This window comes from Sciurus carolinensis, chromosome 10 (genome assembly GCF_902686445.1).
Source record: "Sciurus carolinensis chromosome 10, mSciCar1.2, whole genome shotgun sequence".
Lineage (NCBI taxonomy): Eukaryota > Metazoa > Chordata > Mammalia > Rodentia > Sciuridae > Sciurus > Sciurus carolinensis.
This window is the reverse complement of record NC_062222.1, coordinates 26,419,526-26,439,335: the sequence shown is the minus strand read 5'-3', so window position 1 is coordinate 26,439,335 and position 19,810 is coordinate 26,419,526. Positions and strand designations below refer to the sequence as shown.

The window sequence follows — 19,810 nt, the reverse complement described above, 5'->3', positions numbered from 1 at the left end:
TATTTTGTTAATGCTTATAAGTCAGATATATGAAACTATTTGCTCGAATCTGAGGAAGCAAAATCTTACTAGAAGATTTTCATGGTTTAATGCTTCCCACCTCCAACATACAGACCTATGAAAGTTCAAGTGCAAATTGTCTCTGTCCTGCAGGTATACCCCACTCCCTCTTATTCTGGACTTAGTCATTTAACCTCTGAGATGTCAATTTGAGGTGTTTCATTTTTCAAGAATTTCAAGTGTTGACAACCACTGAAGTTGCCTTGGAAGTGCAGTAGTCAGCAATTCAGATCATCAGAAAAATATCTTCCTCATCTTTGGAATATCTAAACCCACTTGTGGTACAAATGAATTTCTTTAATTCTTTTAGTATTTTAAAGGTTCGATATTTAAGACACTCTGCAGCTTGAGCTCCACCCACCCCCCTTTTTTGGTACCAGGGTTTGAACATAGCAGGGCTTAACCAGTCTCTTAAACTGCCTTGCTAAGTTGCTAAGGCTGTTTTTGAACTTGTGATCCTCCTGCCTCAGCCTCCTGAGTCGCTGGGATTACAGGCCTGCGCCACTGCGCCAGGCTAGCTTGCATCTTTTCTCATGTTGCCTCTCTCCTACCAAATTTCCCTGAGAGTTAAGTCTGTCTGCCTTTAAGGTCCTCTCAAATATTTCAAATCTCAAACCAGTGAGTTTTCTTTTTACTCCTCCAGCGTACTTCCTTTGGTGTGATCCCACTTTTTGCTTCGCTTTCACTTTAGGGACTTAGCAGTACTTTAAACAACATTTTTTTAGAGGCCTCAGAAAATACCTTAAGGGCGAAACCCTACCTCCCTGTGTTCATTATTCACTGATGCACCCGAAAGCTTTACCCCTTTACCCGTTAGCGTGAGGGTGGAAGAGAAGGACTTATGGAGTGGCTTCAACCCTAATATAATGTGTTTTAAAATTATTCTGAGAATGAGGCAAACCCAACTTTGACATTGGAAAATTATGAGAGGAAACCTCCCTCCGAGAACTACAGGCACATTTAAGCCCGCCTCCACGTTGTCGGGAGCAGCTGTCTCAGGAATCCTCCTGTCCTCAGAATGTGGGAGAGGTCTGGTGGGGCGGCAGCTGCGAGGCACGGAATCCCTCCCGTTCCTGGTGGACGCGGTCTCCTCTTCTCCCCTTCGGAACCTGGCAGCTGCCGGGCCACCCGGTGGAAATCTTTCCAAGTCTCCGCTCAGCGCGGCGGGCGGGCAGCAGCCGAGAGCAGTCGGGGGTGGGGACTCTGCGCTCCCCTTGGGCAGGGACAACAGCCTCGCCGGCTCCAGCGCTGCCACCTCCCTGACTTGCAGAGGTCCCTCAGGTGTCCTTCTCCAAGTCCAAGAAGACACCTTGGCAACAAGGGGCGGTTCCCTCGGCGCCAAGAGACCCTGTGGTAACTTAACGACAGCAGGAGCGTCGGAATCACCGCCTCGGCACGTGCCCACGTTCCTTCCCAGGTCGGGGAGTGGGTAGGGAGGAAAAGTCGGCCCCGGGAAGGAAAGGACTTTTCTCACAGGGCGGGGAACACACCCGGTGCTACCTGAGCGGCGCGCCTGCCGGGTGGCACCCTCACGCGCGTTTCTCCCAGGAAGCGGGTGCCTAGCGCCCCCGCCTCTCGCGGCCCCCAAGCCCGCCCGCGCGTCCCCAGCCCGCCGTGCGCCTGCCTCCGCCTTCGCGCCCGCCCGCCCCACCGCCCCGCGCGCTCGCGCACGCGCACGCCGCGCCCGGCAGCCCTCGGCGCTGTCATGGCGGCCGGGAGCAGCTTCAGTGGGCGCTGGGACCGCGGTGCGAGCCGTGGCGAGGCGAGCTGTGGCAGTAGCATCCTCATCACCCGCAGCAGCCTTAGTCGCGGGGTCGGTGGCGCCGGCTGTGGCTGTTTTTGCAAAGGCTGAGCGCAGGGGTGGGGCGGGCCAGGAAACCATGGAGTTCTGTGCAGCCGCGGACTCCCGGGGAGCGGACTAGGGAAACTTGGAGGCTGCGACCAGGTGCACTGACCTCTCTCCTCCCTCCTCTCCTCGCCGTCGGGCCTCCCGGCTGCCTCCCTTCCCTTCCTGCCACAGCACACACCTCCCCTCCTCTCCCCGCCGAACCTCAGGTGCCCGAGAGAGGTGCTCCACTCCTCCCCCTGGGCCGAGCGTTGAGATAATCACCGCCCCCTTCCCCCGCCTTTTCCTGCCCTGGTTCTCCGCCGCCACCTCCGTCTCGCTGCTCCCTGGCAGGGGGCGAGGACAAGTCCGGAGTGTTGGGTGAGGAGGAACTTTCTGCCTCGGTGGTGGCGTGGGGGTGCCCCCTTCCCGCGGCCCCTCCTGTCCCCGCGGCAGTTTCCCCTCGGTGCACCTGTGAGGAGAGGTCGCCCTGCGCCCTGAACCTGCGGGAGTGTGGGGGAGGAGTGAACCTGCTCGGGGCCTCGGACCCGCCTTCGCCAGAACCGGCCCTCGCAGCCCGGGAGCAGCGGGCGGCCGGTGGCGGGGTGCCTTTAGTAACTTATTTGACGGACAATAACTGTTGCCCCCGAAACAACCCCCCTGAAACAAAACCTAGCCTATTTAACATATATTTAATCTTCCAATAGGGTTTGGCGTTGTTGTCAGCCTCGGGGAGAGAGATTGGACAAATATTCTCCAAGAGGAGGAGGGCGACGCCAAGGACTTTCCACATCAACTGCTTTTGGGGTTTCTCCTCAAGTTGGAAGAGAGACCCTTTCCGTTTTGCTTTGCGTGTCTTGTGCTTGTTACTAGTGCAGCAACTGCTGTCTCAGGGGTGACTCCGAGTTGTCCTTTCTCGTGAACTAGCAATGGCTAGTGAAGACAATCGTGTGCCTTCCCCGCCACCAACAGGTGATGACGGGGGAGGTGGAGGGAAAGAAGAAACCCCTGCGGAAGGGGGGGCGTTGTCCCTGAAGCCAGGGCTCCCCATCAGGGGCATCAGAATGAAATTTGCCGTGTTGACGGGATTGGTTGAAGTTGGAGAAGTATCCAATAGGGATATTGTAGAAACTGTCTTTAACCTGGTAAGTAGATGAATATTTTATAAGCATATACTTTTCTTGGTGTGTTGGGGAACCAGACGTTAAAGCTGGAGTCATGTGGTTTACTCTGATGATGGCTTTTTCCATTGGTTAGAAAATTCTACTTGGCTTAAATGAAACAGTTTCTTACATTTTTCAATTTAAAGGGAATTATGCAAATTTGGATGTTTGAGTTTTGTGAAAGTGAACAGATCAATACTAAGGAAATATTTATTGCTGTGGAAGTATTTTTCTATGGGGGGTGTTTTTCAGTGGAAGAGTTTCTGTAATTTTTTTTCTCCCTGGTGTGTATGTTTAAGCCCGCATTTCTCGTTAACATTTTGGTTAAGTTCTTGTGACCTTTTTTTGACTTGGAAATAATGTGTCTTTCAGTTTGTTTAAGTTATGTTTTGCCATAGTAAGTTTCAAACACAAAATTCTGTTCATAGTGCTAATGAAAGATTAATTTGTTGCCAGTTAATATTTTTAAATTTGGATTAGTTTTATTTTTAGAAATAACTAACAAGTTGAATTTTTGATTGGATTTAGGACTGTGAGTAAAGTAATCTTGTGAAAATTTGCGATTTGTAAAAGGTTTGAGGCAGATATGGTATAATCTTTCTCTTTTGTAAATTTATGTCTAGCAGTGATGCATACTTGATTATTGGAAATTGCTGATTATACTAGGAACTATGAATGTTAGTTTTAAAATGTGGATGAGATACCTTTTTTTCCCCCTCTATTCCATTCTGATGAATAGTTACCTTTACTAGGCTTTTTAGATTTATTCTAATCTCTGATACTCATCAATTTAAGAATCAAAAGGAAATTTGGGCTCAAAATACTTACCCTCTTCCATCCAGCCTGTTAGAAGATAAAAGATGGCACCAAATATGAATGTGTAACAGTTGTAATAACTGTTTAGCATCTTTTCCTTTTGCTTCTCTTTTCAAGGTTAGGCTTGTATTATTCTAAGGTGGTTAATTATTTCCTTCACTAGACCTTAAGTGCTAGTCTGCTCATTTGCAATGCATCTTCTATTCCCAAAAGTAGCTGATGGGGCTGAGGCTTAGTGGTAGAGTGCTCGCCTCAAAGTATGAAGCACTGGGTTGGATCCTCAGCAACAAATAAAATAAATAAATATTGTGTCCGTCTACAACTAAAAGAAATATTGAAAAAAGTAGCTGGACGAAATTTATTTAGTTTTGGAGTATGAAAACTTTGTACAATATGATATTTCTCTACCAGATTATTGGGAGTTTTTGTATAAATACTCATAGTTTTTGGAGGGAGTCCGGGGATACTGAGGATTGAATCCAGTGGTTCTCCTACCGCTGAGCTATGTCCACAGCCCTTTTTATTTATTTATTTTTTTGAGACAGGGTTTCACTAAGTTATTGAGATTGACCTTAAACTTGCAATTCTCCTGCCTCAGCCTTCTAATTAGCTGGAATAACAGGCATGTGCCACCACACCCAGCACATTTTAAAAACTATGTACTATGGAAACGTCCAAATATATATAAAATAGAATAGTATATTAACTCTGGTATTGGTAATCCAGCTTCAAATGGTTATAAACATTTTGGGAATCTTATATGTATATGGAGCTTTCATCAATGAGTCTCAAGGATATAAAATGCAAATTTTATCTAATTCTTTACATCAAAATAGAAAGTGTTGAAAACTTATGTTTTTGAGTATTTTTCTTTTTCTAGACTTCATGTATCTTGGATGATAAGCAGAAATCTCTGATAGTGACATAGTGCATAATTAGTTATTTGTGTGTGAAGACACAACATTCTTTGGTAGAAGGAGAATTCAAATTCCTGTTCTTTAGAATGTGCTGTGTGGGGGTGGGTGACCAAATATGAGTCACTTACATTTTTATCATGAAAGAAAATCTAAATTCCATAGTAATAGTTTGCTTATATGCTGCCTAGAAATGTAGGCTTAGATTTTAAGGTCATTGGCTAAGTTTTCTACAGTTACATGTTGGCAGGGTAGCAGGTGACTGGGTAGGAGAAGGAAAATCTGTCAATTACACTTCCTTTTCACCATCATTCTTTTGGCAGGTAGGTCAGGCAAAATTGCTGAGAGGATTAAGAGAGCAGTTCTTCTTTTCCCATTTTCTTTTACAACACTTGAAATGATCAATATGTGGGGTCTTGCCCAGTTTTTAAAAAAATCTTGGAAACTAAAATGTTGGAATTCTGTTAAGTTAGTCCATCTTAGTGTTGTTAGTATTGCTGCTCCTAATTACATATTTTACTGATTGATAATTGTCAGTCTCAAAGTTTTTTTTTTTTTTTTTTTTTTAATTGGTACTCGGGCTTAAACCCAGGGATGCTTCACCAATGAGCTGTATTCCCAACCCTTTTTATTTTTTATTTTGTGACCAGGTGATCTATGTCCTACTGATTCTTATTTATTGATTAACTAGTAGCTACTTTAGGGGCTGTGGTTGTAGCTCAGTGGTAGAGCACTTTCCTAGTATGTATGAGGCATTGGATTTGATCCCTAGCATCACATAGAAAAATAAATAAATAAAATAAGGGTATTGTGACCATGTGCAACGACAACAACAAACATTTAAAAAAGTAGTAACTACTTTAAACAATAAGTGAGTACTGTCAAAATTAAATGACTCCCTCCTCAGAGTTGTCCTGATAGCAAGTGGTAGAGCCACAGAGCTGCTCCAAACGTTTGTCTGTATAAAGTACTGTCTCCCAACTTTGCTAATGTAGCTTGACTTTACTCTGTTATAAATTGATTGGTAGTACACTAGTGTACTGAAGTGTTTTAAACTTTTGATCAACTTTTGTGTTTTTCTTGTTGGATTTTAAAGACATTTCTTCCTCTGTATGTTAGAGTAATTTGATTTCAAACTTTTGGGCTCAGAATAATTAATATATTTCGTGTTTCAGAAACTTGCTGCTGAGTTTAAGGTTTCCTTTTAAGTATATAAAGTCATTCAGAACTATTCAAGAACAGTGTTTCTTATGGGCTGGTGACATGTTTTCATGACATTTTTCTGTTTAAAAAGTAATTAAATTTGATTGTTAATTAAAATGTTAAAACTCAAAAGATGAAATATAATTTTCCTTACCCATTATATGGTGTTTGACATATGTCTTGCTAAACATTATAGTATAAACCTTTAATACCTGTAAGAGCTGAGCAGATCACATAAAGGTTCTATTTGTATTGACAGTGTACAGAGTGTACTTTGTGGACTTAAAGAAGCAGCTGCTATTATGTTCCAGCTGATTGTTGTGATACAGTGACATTGACTCAAGGATGTCACACCTTTCGATTTTTCAGGAAAAAGAAATCTAGACTTAAAAAATTATTACTTTTCGGTGTCATTAAAATATTTATGTACATGTGGATCATGTAAAATCATAGTTAATTTTCAAGTTCATGTATGAATTTTGTTAGAAAGGTAATCATTCAACATGTCTTTATTCTGATGTGTGTATCTAGAATTATTTCCTCCTTAATATCTGCCATTATACTTTGTTTTTTTGGGTACTGGGGATTGAACTCAGGGGCACTCAACCACTGAGCCACATCCTCATCCCTATTTGTTTATTTTATTTAGAGACAGAGTCTTACTGAGTTGCATAGCACCTTGCTGTTGCTGAGGTTGGCTTTGAACTTGCATCCTCCTGCCTCAGCTTCCAGAGTCACTGGGATTACAGGTGTGGGCCACTATGCCTGGCCGCCATCATACATTTAAGGATTAAAAGTAATCTATTCTAGGGGCTGGTGTTGTAGCTCAGTGGTAGAGAGCATTTGTGAGGCACTGGGTTTGATCCTCAGTACCACATTAAAAAAATAAATAAAGGTATTTTTGTCCATCTACAACTAAAAATATTTTAAAAAGTAATCCATTCTAAAAAAACATACTTGTTTTTGTTATAATTTGTAATTCATGTTACAGGTAATAGAAAATTTGAGCTACTTTGAGCACAGTAAAAATTCATAGGCTCATTTATCTGAAAGTCCAAAGGTAGAGCAAGACTAACAGTAACTCAATCATATTAAAGACCAGATTTCTTTCCGTTTCCGTTTTGCTTTTGTTTACTTTGTATGATATCAGCTTTAGTCTGCCCCTATTCCACTCTTGGTTGTAGAATGACTGCCAGTGGTAGTTGGGACCCTTGGGGGAGAGAGCCTCTCTGTCCTAATGCTCTAAATTGAACTGCCATCCAATGACTGTGACTGCTGAAAAGTGCTGACTGACTTACAGCAGTATGTTTTACATATGTAATTCAGTGAATTTTAGTAAATTTATGGGGTTTTATAACCATTAACACAGTCGGTTTTTGTTTTTACAATCTAATTTTGGAATATTTACATCCTGTATTCCATACACTTTAAAATTTTACCTCTTTTGTTTAGGCCTACGATCCATTTTGAATTCATTTTGTATGGTGTAAGAGAAGGGTCTAAATTCATCTTTTTGTATGTGGTTATCTGATTGTCCCAGTGCCATTTGTTGAAAGTTTATTCTTTCCTCATTGAATTGCCTTGGTTCCTTTGTTAAAAATTAATTGACTGTAAATGTGAAGATTTAGCTGAGCACGGTGGTGCATGCTTGTGATCCCAATGAATCAGGAGGCTGAGGCAGGAGGGTCGTGAGTTCAAACTCATTTTCAGCAACTTAGCAAGGCACTTAGCAACTGAGGGAGACCCTGTTTCTAAATAAAATACAAAAAAGGACTGGGGATGCGGCCCAGTGGGTAAGTGCCCCTGGGTTCAATCTCTGAGTCAAGATTTATCTGGACTCTTGTTTTACAGAAGTGGGGATCAATCCAAGGGTCTTGCAATATTGCTAGTCAAGTGCTCGACCACTGAGCTTCATCCTTAACCTTGGACTCAATTCTTTTCCATTGATCTACATGTCTGTGTTCCCTCCCTTCCCCCATCTCCATACTGGCCATAGAACCCAGGACCTTGCACACGTTAGGCAAGTGGTCTACCGTTGAGCTACATCAGCTGTTATAAGGCTGTTTTTATACCAGTACCCAACTGTTGATCACTGTAGTAAGTTTTGAAATAGGGAATGTATATCTTTTTACTTGATTCTTCTTTTTTCCAGATTGTTCTTTTTAATTCTAGGTGCTTTGCATGTCCACTTGAATTTGATAGGGAGTGTTGAATTTGTAGATCACTTTGGTGAGTATTGACTCTTGCAGTCAGTGAGCATAGGATGTTTTTCCATTTATGTAGATTTTCCTTCATTTCTTTTTTTTTTTTTCCAGGGCCGAGGACCAAACTCAGGGCCTTGAGCGTGCAAGGCAAGCGCTCTGCCACTGATCTAAATCCCCGACCCCTCCTTCATTTCTTTCAGTAAACTTCTTTTTTGTTATTAAAATGCTTCTGTAGGCATATTGTGTATTGGAATTTCCAGCAAAGTAAAAAATTGTTCAATGTGAACATTTTTATAGATCATGAGTAGATACTGTTAGATTATTTGTCAATGTTGATAAGTAAGAGAAATTTGGGTGACTTGGTCAAATTTTAAAAACTTGGTAGTTTCCTAGAACTGATAATTGATAGAATTGATAATTTAGATCTCTGCAGGTATATAGCCTTGTTCCATTAGAATTGGCTCTTTTTTTTTTAATAGTTGTAGATGGACACAATATCTTTATTTATTTTTATATGGTGCTGAGGATTGAACCCAGTGCCTCACACAAGCTAGGCAAGAACTCTACCACTGAGCCATAAACCCAGCCCCAGAATTGTTTCTTTTTAAACTGAGAAATCATTTGGGAATTGAAAAATCTTTTTTTTTTTTTTTTTTTTTTTTGAGCATAAATAGAAAGGGAAACTAAATAAGCTTTTTTCCCCTCCTGGTACTGACCTAGCTGAACTAATGCATCTCTCTTTCTCTCTCTCTTTCTCTCTCTCTCTCTCTCTCTCTCTCTCTCTCTCTCTCACACACACACACACACACACACACACACACACTTTTTTTTTTTTTTTTTATGGTACTGGGGATTGAACCCATGGCCTTGTGCATGCTAGGCAAGTGCTCTACCAGTGGGCTATGTCTCCAGTCCTTTAAAAAAATTTTTTTTTTTTTTTTCTTTTTTTTTTTTGGGAGCTGGGGATCGAACCCAGGGCCTTGTGCTTACAAGGCAAGCACTCTACCAACTGAGCTATCTCCCCAGCCCCCTTAAAATTTTTTTAAAAAATATTTTGAGTTGGATGTGGTGGCACACACCTGTAATCCCAGCTGTTTGAGAGACTGAGGCAGGGGGATTGCCAAGATTGAGGTCAGCGTCAGAAACTTAGTGAGGTCCTGAGCAACTTAATGAGACCCTGTCTCAAAATGAAAAACAAACAAACAAAAACAAAAACAAAAAAATCTAAAAGGGCTGGGGATGTGGCTCAGTGGTAGAGCACTTGCCTAGGATGTGTGAGTCACTGGGTTTGATTCTCAGCACCTCATATAAATAAATTAATAAAATAATGGTCTATCAACATCTTAAAAAAAAAAAAATAGCCAGACATGGTGGCACACAACTGTAATCCCAGTAACTTGGTGGACTGAGGTAGGAGGATCATGAGTTTGAGGCCAGCCTCAGCAATTTAGCAAGACCCTAAGCAATTTAGTGAGACACGATCTCAAAATAAAAAAGGGTTGGGGATGTGACTCAGTAGTTAAGCACCCCTGGGTTTCAATCCCCAGTACCCCCTCACCCTCAAATAAAAGTGATTGTTAAGTAGAAATGTCTTATTTTTTTCATTAAATAAATTACAACTACCAGGAATTCTAGTTCCTGTTATTCTTTCCTGCACAACTGTATGTTGTTAAAGTCTTAAGGTCTATTTCTTTTATCATTGCCTATTTCTATGAAGATATTTGTCAGGCTTGCATTTTTCATTGTATCATTTTGAGTTACCTCAGTATCTGTTTTACCCCTGAGAGCAATTTCATGAATTAATTTTCAAAATGGTCTCCTATACCTTGCTCTTAGTTTTTTCCTTTTGCTTTAGTATCCTTTCATTCACTCTCATGTAATGGGTACATACTCAGAAACCTGAGTGTTGACGTCTTGTGACTTTGGCTTAAAAAAGTGTTGTGGGGCTGTGATTGTAGCTCAGTGGTAGAGTGCTTGCCTAGCATGTATGAGACACTGGGTTCGATCCTCAGCCCCACATACAAAAAAAATAGAGATACTGTGTCCATCTATAACTAATAAAATAAAATAAAATAAAATAAAATACTGGGTCAAAAAAACAGTATAAAACAAGGGGGCAGGGCATGGAGGGAGGTTAGATAACAAATACCAAAATATAGTTAGGAGGAATAAGTTTGTGTAGCACAGCAGGGTTACTGTATATAGCTTAAAACAATTTATTGCATATTTTATAAAGAACTAGAAACTGGGCATGGTATAAATATCTGTAATCCCAGTTACTCATGAAGCTGAGGCAGGAAGATCACAAGTTGCAGGCTAGCCCTGGAATAGTGCCCTGTTTCAAAATAAAATAAAATAAAAAGGGTAAAGCACTTGTCTAGCATGTGTATGGTCTGGGTTTAATCTTTAGTGCTGCGGGGGTTTGGGGGAGTCTAGAAAAGAGTTTGAAAGGAATGATAAATGTTTAAGGAGATGGAAATGCTTATTACCCTTATTTGATTCATTACACATGTTATACATGTAAATATGTACAATTATGTGTCAATAAAAAAAAAGTTATGGGACCGGAGTTGTGGCTCAGTGGTAGAGCACTTAACCTGGCATGTGTGAGGCACTGGGTTTGATACTTAGTGCCACATATAAATAAATACAATAAAAGATCCATCGACATCTAAAAAAATGTTAAAAAAGGTTATATGCAAAAAAAGCTAAAAAGAAATTAAAAAGCTGTTGAATATAAAAATTATTTCCAATTGACCAACTAAAGCATTCTCAGTTGAGATTTTAAAAAATTGTGTATATATGAATCTTTTTGATTCCTCAAAGATTTAATTGAATTTATACAGAAATAAATTATGTGATCAAAATGTGCTTTGTGAGGTAGAGAATTTCTTGTCACTGAATGTTTTAAAACATGGCACAATGGGGATTTCGGCTGGGCACAGTGGTGCACGCCTGTAATCCCAGCAACTCTGGATGCTGAGGCAGGACTGTAAATTCCAGGCTAGCCTCAGCAACTTAGTGAGATCCTCAGTATAGTGAGACCCTGTCTTAAAATGAAAATTAAAGGTAAAAAAGGACTGGGGATGTAGCTCAGTAGGGAAGCACCCCTGGGTTCATCCCCAGTACCAAAAACCAAACCAAAGCACAAAACAAACAAACAAAGCAAGAGGGAATATTGTAGTGCGGATTACTACTTTGGATAGAAAGTTGAATTCCTAATAACTTCTGAGGTTATGTGACTGTATCATGTTCATGCTCTGAGTTTTGTTGTCTCTATTAAACCTCAGTCTTTGCGTTTATTTCTCAGCCCTCTCTTTACCAGCCTTTCTCGTCAATCTTTTAGTAATTTACATCTATAAATATTGTAATTGAGGGACCAGATTTTCTGTATACTTTTAGAATGATTAAAAACCCAACTGTTTTGTTAGAGATACATCTATTGCTTGAGAACTGAAAAAGATTTTCTTCTTGCCTAATGATATCTTTGTTCTATGAATAATGACTTCATTGGTGTAGCATTTTAACTTATAAACTATTAAACCTGGAGATTTTTTTTGGAGACATAATTAAAGAAAATAATATAAAGCTATTATGTAGTGATTTTTAACATTACCACCGATTCATTTTCTTAACTCAGATTGGTAGGAAATTAATGGTTAAGCAGACCCAAATCCAAAGAATTGGTCAATAATTTTCTTTATGGTTGGTAACTTTCCAGTCATAGTTAGTGGGTAGGTGAGGCTAGAAGTATAAAGGGGTTATTTTATAAGTTGACTAAAGTATTTGATAGAAGTGTATTGATAATTGATGTGCTTTTGAATTGAAGTTAATTCATTATTTTGTATTATAATAGATAATAGCAATAGCTAAAATTGATTGAGTGCTCACTACATGCCAGGTTCTGTTTGACATGTGTATTAACCCAATTTATTTATTCTTAAAATTCTCACAGTGAGGTATATATAAGTGTTTCTGCCATAATGCCTTGTGTTCTATAAAATTGAACTAAAAATAAGAGGGAAGAGGGCTTATGGAGAAATATTAGGATTGGGGTAGACCATGCAAAACCTGTGAAACTTTGTGACCAGAATACTAACAAAATCAAGAATCATTCTAATAAGAATCCTAATAAGGTTAAATCTTTACTGATATCTTTGCCTTAGAATTATAGTCACTATTGTATTATGAACCCTGGAGCTTATACCTCCTTCTTTGAGATATGGATTTGTCAGGACATTCATTTTTAGCTTCTGATAGAAAACATTTATCAGTACCAAAAGTCTGATCCAAGGTATACCTTACTTCGTTAATTAATTGTTTTAATACAGGAGGAAATGTCTTTGCAGTTTTTTCATCTGTTGCTTCTTGTCAAATACTTAACATAGTGGAAAAAGCATAGTGGTTCTTGAAGTCATTAAACCAGCCACTGTTTGCATGAAAGGAAAACAAGTCTGTAAGTTTTCCTTTTTTTCCTTAAAACCTTCATATATGGCTTAGAATCCCTTTTAATTTTGTTGGAAGAAGTGCTATACAAACCAACACCTCTTCCACATTATTCCCACATTTTTCTACTCTTTTAATATAGTTCTTTTGGAGGTAATCGAAGGCAAATTTATAAACTGTGTTGTAATGTTCATTTTATAAATAATAAGTCTGGGACACAAAGTGGATAAATAACTTGGACAAGTCACTGAACAAGTAATATTGTTGAGATTCTAATTCAAGAAATCTACAGCTCAAACTTTTTTTTTTTAATACCTTTATTTTATTTATTTTTATGTGGTGCTAAGGACCGAACCCAGTGCCTCACATTATGGGCAAGCTACAACACTCCCTGCCCGCCCCCCTTTTTTTTTTTTTTTTGTAGTTCTGGGACTTGAACTCAGGGGTGTTCTATTACTGAGCTTCATTTCCAGCCTTTTTAATTTTTATTTTTTGAGACAAGGTCTAGCCAGGTTGCTTAGAGCTGACATTGAATATGCGATCTTCCTGCCGTAGTCTCCTGAGTAGCTGGGATTATAGGCATGCACTGTTTCTGATCAGTCCAGGCAGTTAACAACTAAGCCATATATGGTATATAATTGCAAAGAACTTTAAATGCGAAAATAGTGGTTTAAGGCTTCTTTCAATCATGTAATTGAATAGTCAGTCTGAAAGGTTAGCTAGATTGTTTGAAACTTGCCTAGCATAATCAGGATTCGCGTTATAGAAGGTTTTTTGGTTTGTTTTTGTTTTGCTTTAAATTACTTAAAGATGTTAGGGAAAGGAAAATTTTAGTGAATATCCTATTCAAATTGGATGAAATTAATGACATAGTCCATTATTAGATGAACTCTCATGGTTAAAATATAGTTTGGTTAGATTCTAAGATTGAAATGACCTTGTGTGTTGATCCTAAAAGAAACTGAAATTTTAATCATCTTTTGTGTGACTTTTACATACTGACCGCATTGAGCATATTAATAGAAAAGGGACCAAGTGTGGTGGTGCACACCTGTAATCCCAGCAATTTACTTGGGGAGGCTGAAGTAGGAGGATTGAAGGTTGGAGGCCAGTCTCAGCAATTTAGCAAGACCCCATCTCAAAATAAAATATTATAAGAGCTGGGGATGTAACTCAGTGGTAGAACCCTGGTTCAATCCCTAGTACCAAACAAATAAAAAAAAGGAAAGAAATAGAAAAGGATGATGCTTTTACTAATGAATTGTAGAAGACAGTGCCACATGTCATCTTTAATATTTGTCAGACTCTATTAAAGGGCTTCTGTTATTTTATTTCAAAGATTTTTCCTTGAAGTTGATTTGTTTACATGATAGATTTACTGAATAAAGTTATCACATACTCAAATTTATGGGGCAAGATTATCTTTTCTTCTTGAAGATTAGGGTGTGAATTTAATTAGGGTTTAGCTTTTAAATTTTCAAGTAAGACATTTGTTTAAGAAGTCAAAGGATCAACTATGAAAAGGATTTTAAAGTGGGATATTTTTTCATATTGCTATTTTGACTGGATCTCTTCTGTTATGATTTAAAGATTTGACATAATGTTCCTTTTATGAAACAATAGGATTGATCCATTCATACAGCAAATATTCATGGAGCAGTGTGCAAGTTGTGATACTAGTAGTTCTGGGAATAAAGCAGTGAACAAGACAGATATGGACCTTGCCTTTGTGGAGCTTACAGTGCAAATTCCTTAGCCTTTGGGGATCCATTTCTTTAACCTGTATCCTTTAGGTTGTTAGATTTCTTTTGTTTTTGGTGCTGACAATTGAATCCAGGACCTTAGGCATGTTAGGCAAGCACTTTTACCATTGAGGTATACCCCCTAGATTTATTTTATTTTTAAAATTTTTTTTTTTTTTTGCGGTGCTGGGGATCAAACCCAGGGCCTTGTGCATGCAAGGCAAGCACTCTACCGACTGAGCTATCTCCGCAGCCCTATTTTTTGATATTTTACAAAATACCTAGTTATTATTCCTGTCTTTTGTTTTGCTAAGAATATGGAAGATTATCTTTTTGAGATTTTTACATATTGGTCACATCGAGCACCTTAAAAGAAGATGATGCTGTTTTTTTTTTTTTTTTTATCTTTAATTAGGAATTCTTTTTCTTTTTCCTTTTTATCTAGCTAACCATTCTAAGACAGTCTCACACCCATGTGTAAGTGCAATGCAGTATGGTAATTGTTTTTTACTGTATTACCAACTTCTCTGGGATGAGGTGGGATGGGGTGCCATGTGGATTAAAAGTTTTAATGCACTTTCTCTTTTTGCCAGTGCATTTCTATTTTGGCCTTGTTTGATAGAACTAAATTTGAACTGTGTACTTTTCGCTATATTTAACAGAGTACATTGGCTCTGATTTGGTCTTTTTCCGTGATGACTTTGGTCATTAATTTGAATGTTGGTGTTGGGAATATGATTTGAAATACTGAATATTTCTGTACTCCTCCCCTCTTGTACCTCTAGTTCTCTATACTAGTTCAGGCGCTCATTGTTTTTGCCTGCATAGTTGAATAACTTCTTTACTGTTCCTGCTTTTCTAGTCTCTTTTTCCTTTCAATTAACCTTCCACAACTTCTGGAGTATTTATCCGAAGGGAAAATCCTCATTTGATTTCCCTTCCAGAATGCTTCTGTAGTTCTTCATTCTCTGCAGTTTAAAGACCAAGCTTCTTAGTATGACATATAAATAATTTGAATCTCAGTCTATCCCTTGCCCTTCTCTGCTTCAAACTTCATATGGCTTCATACAAACTGCAATATGGCGTTTCGGTTGACTAAGGGAAAAGAACACAGTGAATCAAGTAATGGTTCTTTGAGCTTGAATAGGTTTTTAGTTTTTTTGTTGTTTGTTTGATGGTGTTGGGATTGAACTGAGGGGTGCTGTACCAGTGAGCTGCAACCCCAGTTCTTTTTTGTTTTGAGACAGGGTGTCACTAAGTTGTCCAGGCTGATGTTGAATTTGTGATCTTCCTGCTTTAACCTCTTGGGTTGCTCAGATTATAGGCATGCCTGGCCCTTTAATAATTTTCTTAGTGAGGGTCTCTGGTTCACTTTCTCAGTCTTTAAACATGACCTTATATTGTCCTTGCTCTTGAATATAGTTTAGTTGGGTGCAGAATTTTATTTTATTTATTTATTTATTTAAAAAATATTTTTAGTTGTAGATGGACACAATACTTTATTTAATTTTATGTGGTGCTGAGGATCCAAACCAGTGCCTCACATGTGTTAGGTAAATGCTCTGCCACTGAGCTATAGCCCCAGTCCCTGGTGCAGAATTTTAGTTGGCAATTATTTTCACTTATGGTTTCAAATACGTGCTTCGGTTCTTCTCTAGTCTCTTTTGTTGAAGTTTTCACTATTAGCATTCAGATTAACTACAGAATTCAGATTAGTTTTACAGATAATTTGTGTCTCTAGTTTTTTTTAGAGTTTTGTCTTTGACTTTAAGATTCTGTATTTCACAATAATTTGTCTGAGGGCAATTGTGCCTCATCAATTCTAGAAAATTCTCATGAATAGTGCCTTTTTTTCATTTTACCTGTTTTTATCTGGACATATATCTAATATATAATGTGTTCGGTTCCTCATTCTATCTTTTGTTTTTCTTTCTTTTTAAAATTTTTTTTTAGTTGTCGAAGGACCTTTATTTAATTCATTTATTTGCTGTGCTGAGAATCGTAGAACCCAGTGCCTCACACTTGGTAGGCAATTGTGCTCCCACTGAACTACAGCCCCAGCCCCTGTCCTTTGCTTTTCTTTCTTTTTAAAATATTTTTTAGTTGTTAATGGACCTTTATTTTACTTATTTATATGTGGTGCTGAAAATAGAACCCAGTGTGTTGCACATGCCAGGCAAGTGTTCTCCCACTGAGCTACAACCCCAGCCCCTTTGTTTTTCTTAATCTTTTATATTTTCAGTCTGTCTCTTCCATTTTATTAATTCCTTTTTTTTAAACCTGTTTCTAATCTACAGCCTAACCTGTTCTCTTGAGTTTTTACTTTCAGTGAGTATATTTTTAGTTCTTTAACTCTGTGTGGTTTTTTTTTTAAAATAGAATTTTCTACTGTAATATTTTCTATGTAATATTTTCCTTCTGCTTTCACTTTTTTATGTCTTTTCAAATATGCCATTTTTCTTGTCCAGTAGTTAAGCTCTATGATCACTATGTGGGGTTTATGAGAGTTATGAGGGTGTTTGTAATCTTGGATTGTGAACTAATTTTTAGTAGTAATTTATTTATGGGAATCCTGTATGGGTGGCTTGTAGAAGTTTATACTTCTTTCTCCTTATGCCCTTCTATCTCAACTTTCCCCCCCTTTTTCTCGTTTTTGTGTCTATTTTCTTTTTGAAGGAAACCTTTTTTTTCCCTGCCTTTACTTATTTATTTTTATGTGGTACTGAGAATCGAACCCAGTGCCTCACACATGCTAGGCAAACATTCTACCACTGAGCTACAACCCCAGCCCATATTTTCTAATATATAATTTTTTTTTTCTTTTATGTGATACTGGGAATTGAACCCAAGGGTACGCTCCTACTAAACTGCATCCCAGCCCTTTTTATTTTGTTTCTGAGTCTGGCTGCAAATTGGTCATCTTCCTATCTCAGCCTCCTGAGCAGGTGGTGTTACAAGCTTATACCACTATGCCTGGCAATTTCTAATATGTGACTTAATGTATTTTCCTTATTGTTTATTTACCTTTATTATATATTCCATAAATGTAAATATTTTTGTCTTTTTTTGTTTATATATTCCCAACATCTAGAAGAGTGCATGATAGGTAGTAAGTGTTTAAGAAATCTTAATTATCTGAACATATGGGTTTTCTTTGCCAGGAGCCTCAGGGTGTGTTATGACTGATTTTTTTTTTTTTTTTTTTTTAGGTCAGTACTATTAAGTCTGGACTCTTAAACCTTTTATCAACAACATCCTCAAATTTTACTGTCTCAGAGGAAACTTTATTTTTTATCTTTTACCTTGCTGGGGATCAAACCCAGCAACTTGTACATGCTAGGCAGTCACTCTATTCCAGCCCCTGTTTTGGGGAATTTCATTTGTGGGTATATTTAGAGGCTTGGGTTTTTAAGTATACTCCTGGCTGGGTTTGTGTTTGCTTCTGTCCTGTTCCTATCGCTCTGAACATATTCTTTCAAAACTGAAGTTTAGTTTGAGTATTTTAGACCACACAAGTAGTATGGATTTTTTTTCCCCCCAAACTGGCCTTCAAGGAGAGGCCAGTTTCTCTTCTATGGAGATTGTTTCAAGGCAGATATGCCAACTGTCTCCTTATAATGAAAACTTTTTTCCCCACCAAGTGTTGCCCTTCAGATTCCTGCCTTAGTTAGGCCTCGAGTGTTGGTGTCCTTTTTTCTTCTTACCAGTCCCTTAAACCTGCTTCTAAACCACTGGGGATTGGTGGATGCTTCCAGGGCAGATGCTGGCTTTAGTGCTCCCCAAAGCTTTGTGATCATTTCTTTCCCTTAGCCCAACCACTTATGAAAAAATATTGTTTTGTTCAATGTTTATCATTTTAAGGAATTTTGTACCACTAGTGTTCTACTGGATATCTAGTCTATCTAGTATGTGGTACTGCCAGAAGTGGATCTGATTTCTTCCCTTATTCTCTGTGTGACTCTCGTTTCCTTTAGGTCTCTGTGTAGGTGTCACCTTGTAGGAGAATCCTTCTTCACTACCCACACAGTATCTTCCTACTTGTCACTGTATCTCTTATGTCCTGCTTTTTTTCTTTTTCATAGTATTTACTCCATCAACTATTTTGTTTATTTTGTTTCCTTATATTAGGACATAAGCCCCATGAGAATAGGGACTTTCTTGTTTACTACTTTTATTTCCAGTTTCTAGAATATTGCCTGACACATATTAGGTGCTCAACAAGTACATGTTAGGTGAATGAATGTGGTAAGTGCTTTAATGGATTCTTTCTTTTCTTTTGTTGGTACGGGGGATCAAACCCAGCATGCATGCTAAACAGGCACTTTACAACTGAGCTAAAGCACTAGTTCTACATTCTCTTTTAAGTCTCAAACTACCTCTTGTGAAGTAGGTGGTTTTTATCATCGGCATTTTTCAGATGAGAATTTTTGAGCCCTAGAGTTAATTAACTCATCTAGGATCACATAAATTCAACCCCTGGCTCTCTAGTGCCGGAGCACTCTGTTCTAACCTCTGGCTGTGGTGGTGGTGGTGGGGTTGGTTTTTAAGCAAGTTGTGTGACACTCTAGTATATTCCTAGATTTCAGCAATACTCTGTATTCCATTGTTTCTCTAGGAAGATATATTCTAAATTTAAGTAATTAATTTTCAAATAAAAATTTGAAACCTAGTATGTAAATTAGAGTGCTTATGCAGTCTTTACATCTAGTGTTTTCTCTTTTCATATTTTTCCACTTTTCTTATTTTTTAAAGTTCTGTACCTATATTGCTATTAAAAATTGAAATAAAGCCGGGCGTGGTTAATTTTAACTTTTAAAATAATTGTTAATTCTGCTATCACTAAGACATTGTGAAGACTGCTGTGGTTATTTCGGTACCCAGGATTGATCTCAGGGTCCTTTGAACCACAACCCCAGCCCTTTTTTTTTTTTTTTTTTTACATTTTATTTAGAGATAGGGCCTTGCTATGTTGCTAGGGTCTCACTAAGTTGCTGAGGCTGGCTTTGAACCCATGATCCTCCTGCTTGGCTTCCTGAGCTGCTGGGATTACAGGTGTGTGCCACCACACCTGGCTAAGGTTATTTCTTATAGTTATTTTATAAGATAGCTCAAATAGATAATTTATAGTAATTAATTTTAGTTAGAGAAGGCATATAAATAAGTTAATTAGTTGTTAGGAAAACAGAAGGTAGATGATACTTCTCAACACAGAGTATCAAACAAACGTGTATTTCCTCCTCTCATTTCCCTTTGTAGAAACTGCAGTTAACCTTGTCGTCTTCAGTTCAACAACCAGTCTGTCACTAAACAGTCTACCTCTTAATTTGCCTTATTTAAGATTCTGGGTGTCTCTTGCAGTGATCATTGTAACATGCTTCAAAACTGATTTCTTTCTTTGCCCATCAGTCATTCTGTGGCTCCATAGGTTTTCCCAACT

The 19,810-nt window shown here is 38.5% G+C and overlaps 1 protein-coding gene across 1 annotated transcript in view; it reads left to right on the top strand.

Moving 5' to 3' along the window:
• The first annotated feature begins 1,770 nt into the window (after window positions 1-1,770).
• Lrba (LPS responsive beige-like anchor protein) overlaps window positions 1,771-19,810 on the top strand; it is a 703,692-nt gene continuing 685,652 nt past the window's right edge. The window contains 2 exon segments of the mRNA XM_047565822.1: window positions 1,771-2,266; window positions 2,593-3,030. Of these exon segments, the coding sequence (XP_047421778.1) occupies window positions 2,815-3,030 (216 nt within the window). The 5' untranslated portion in view covers window positions 1,771-2,266; window positions 2,593-2,814.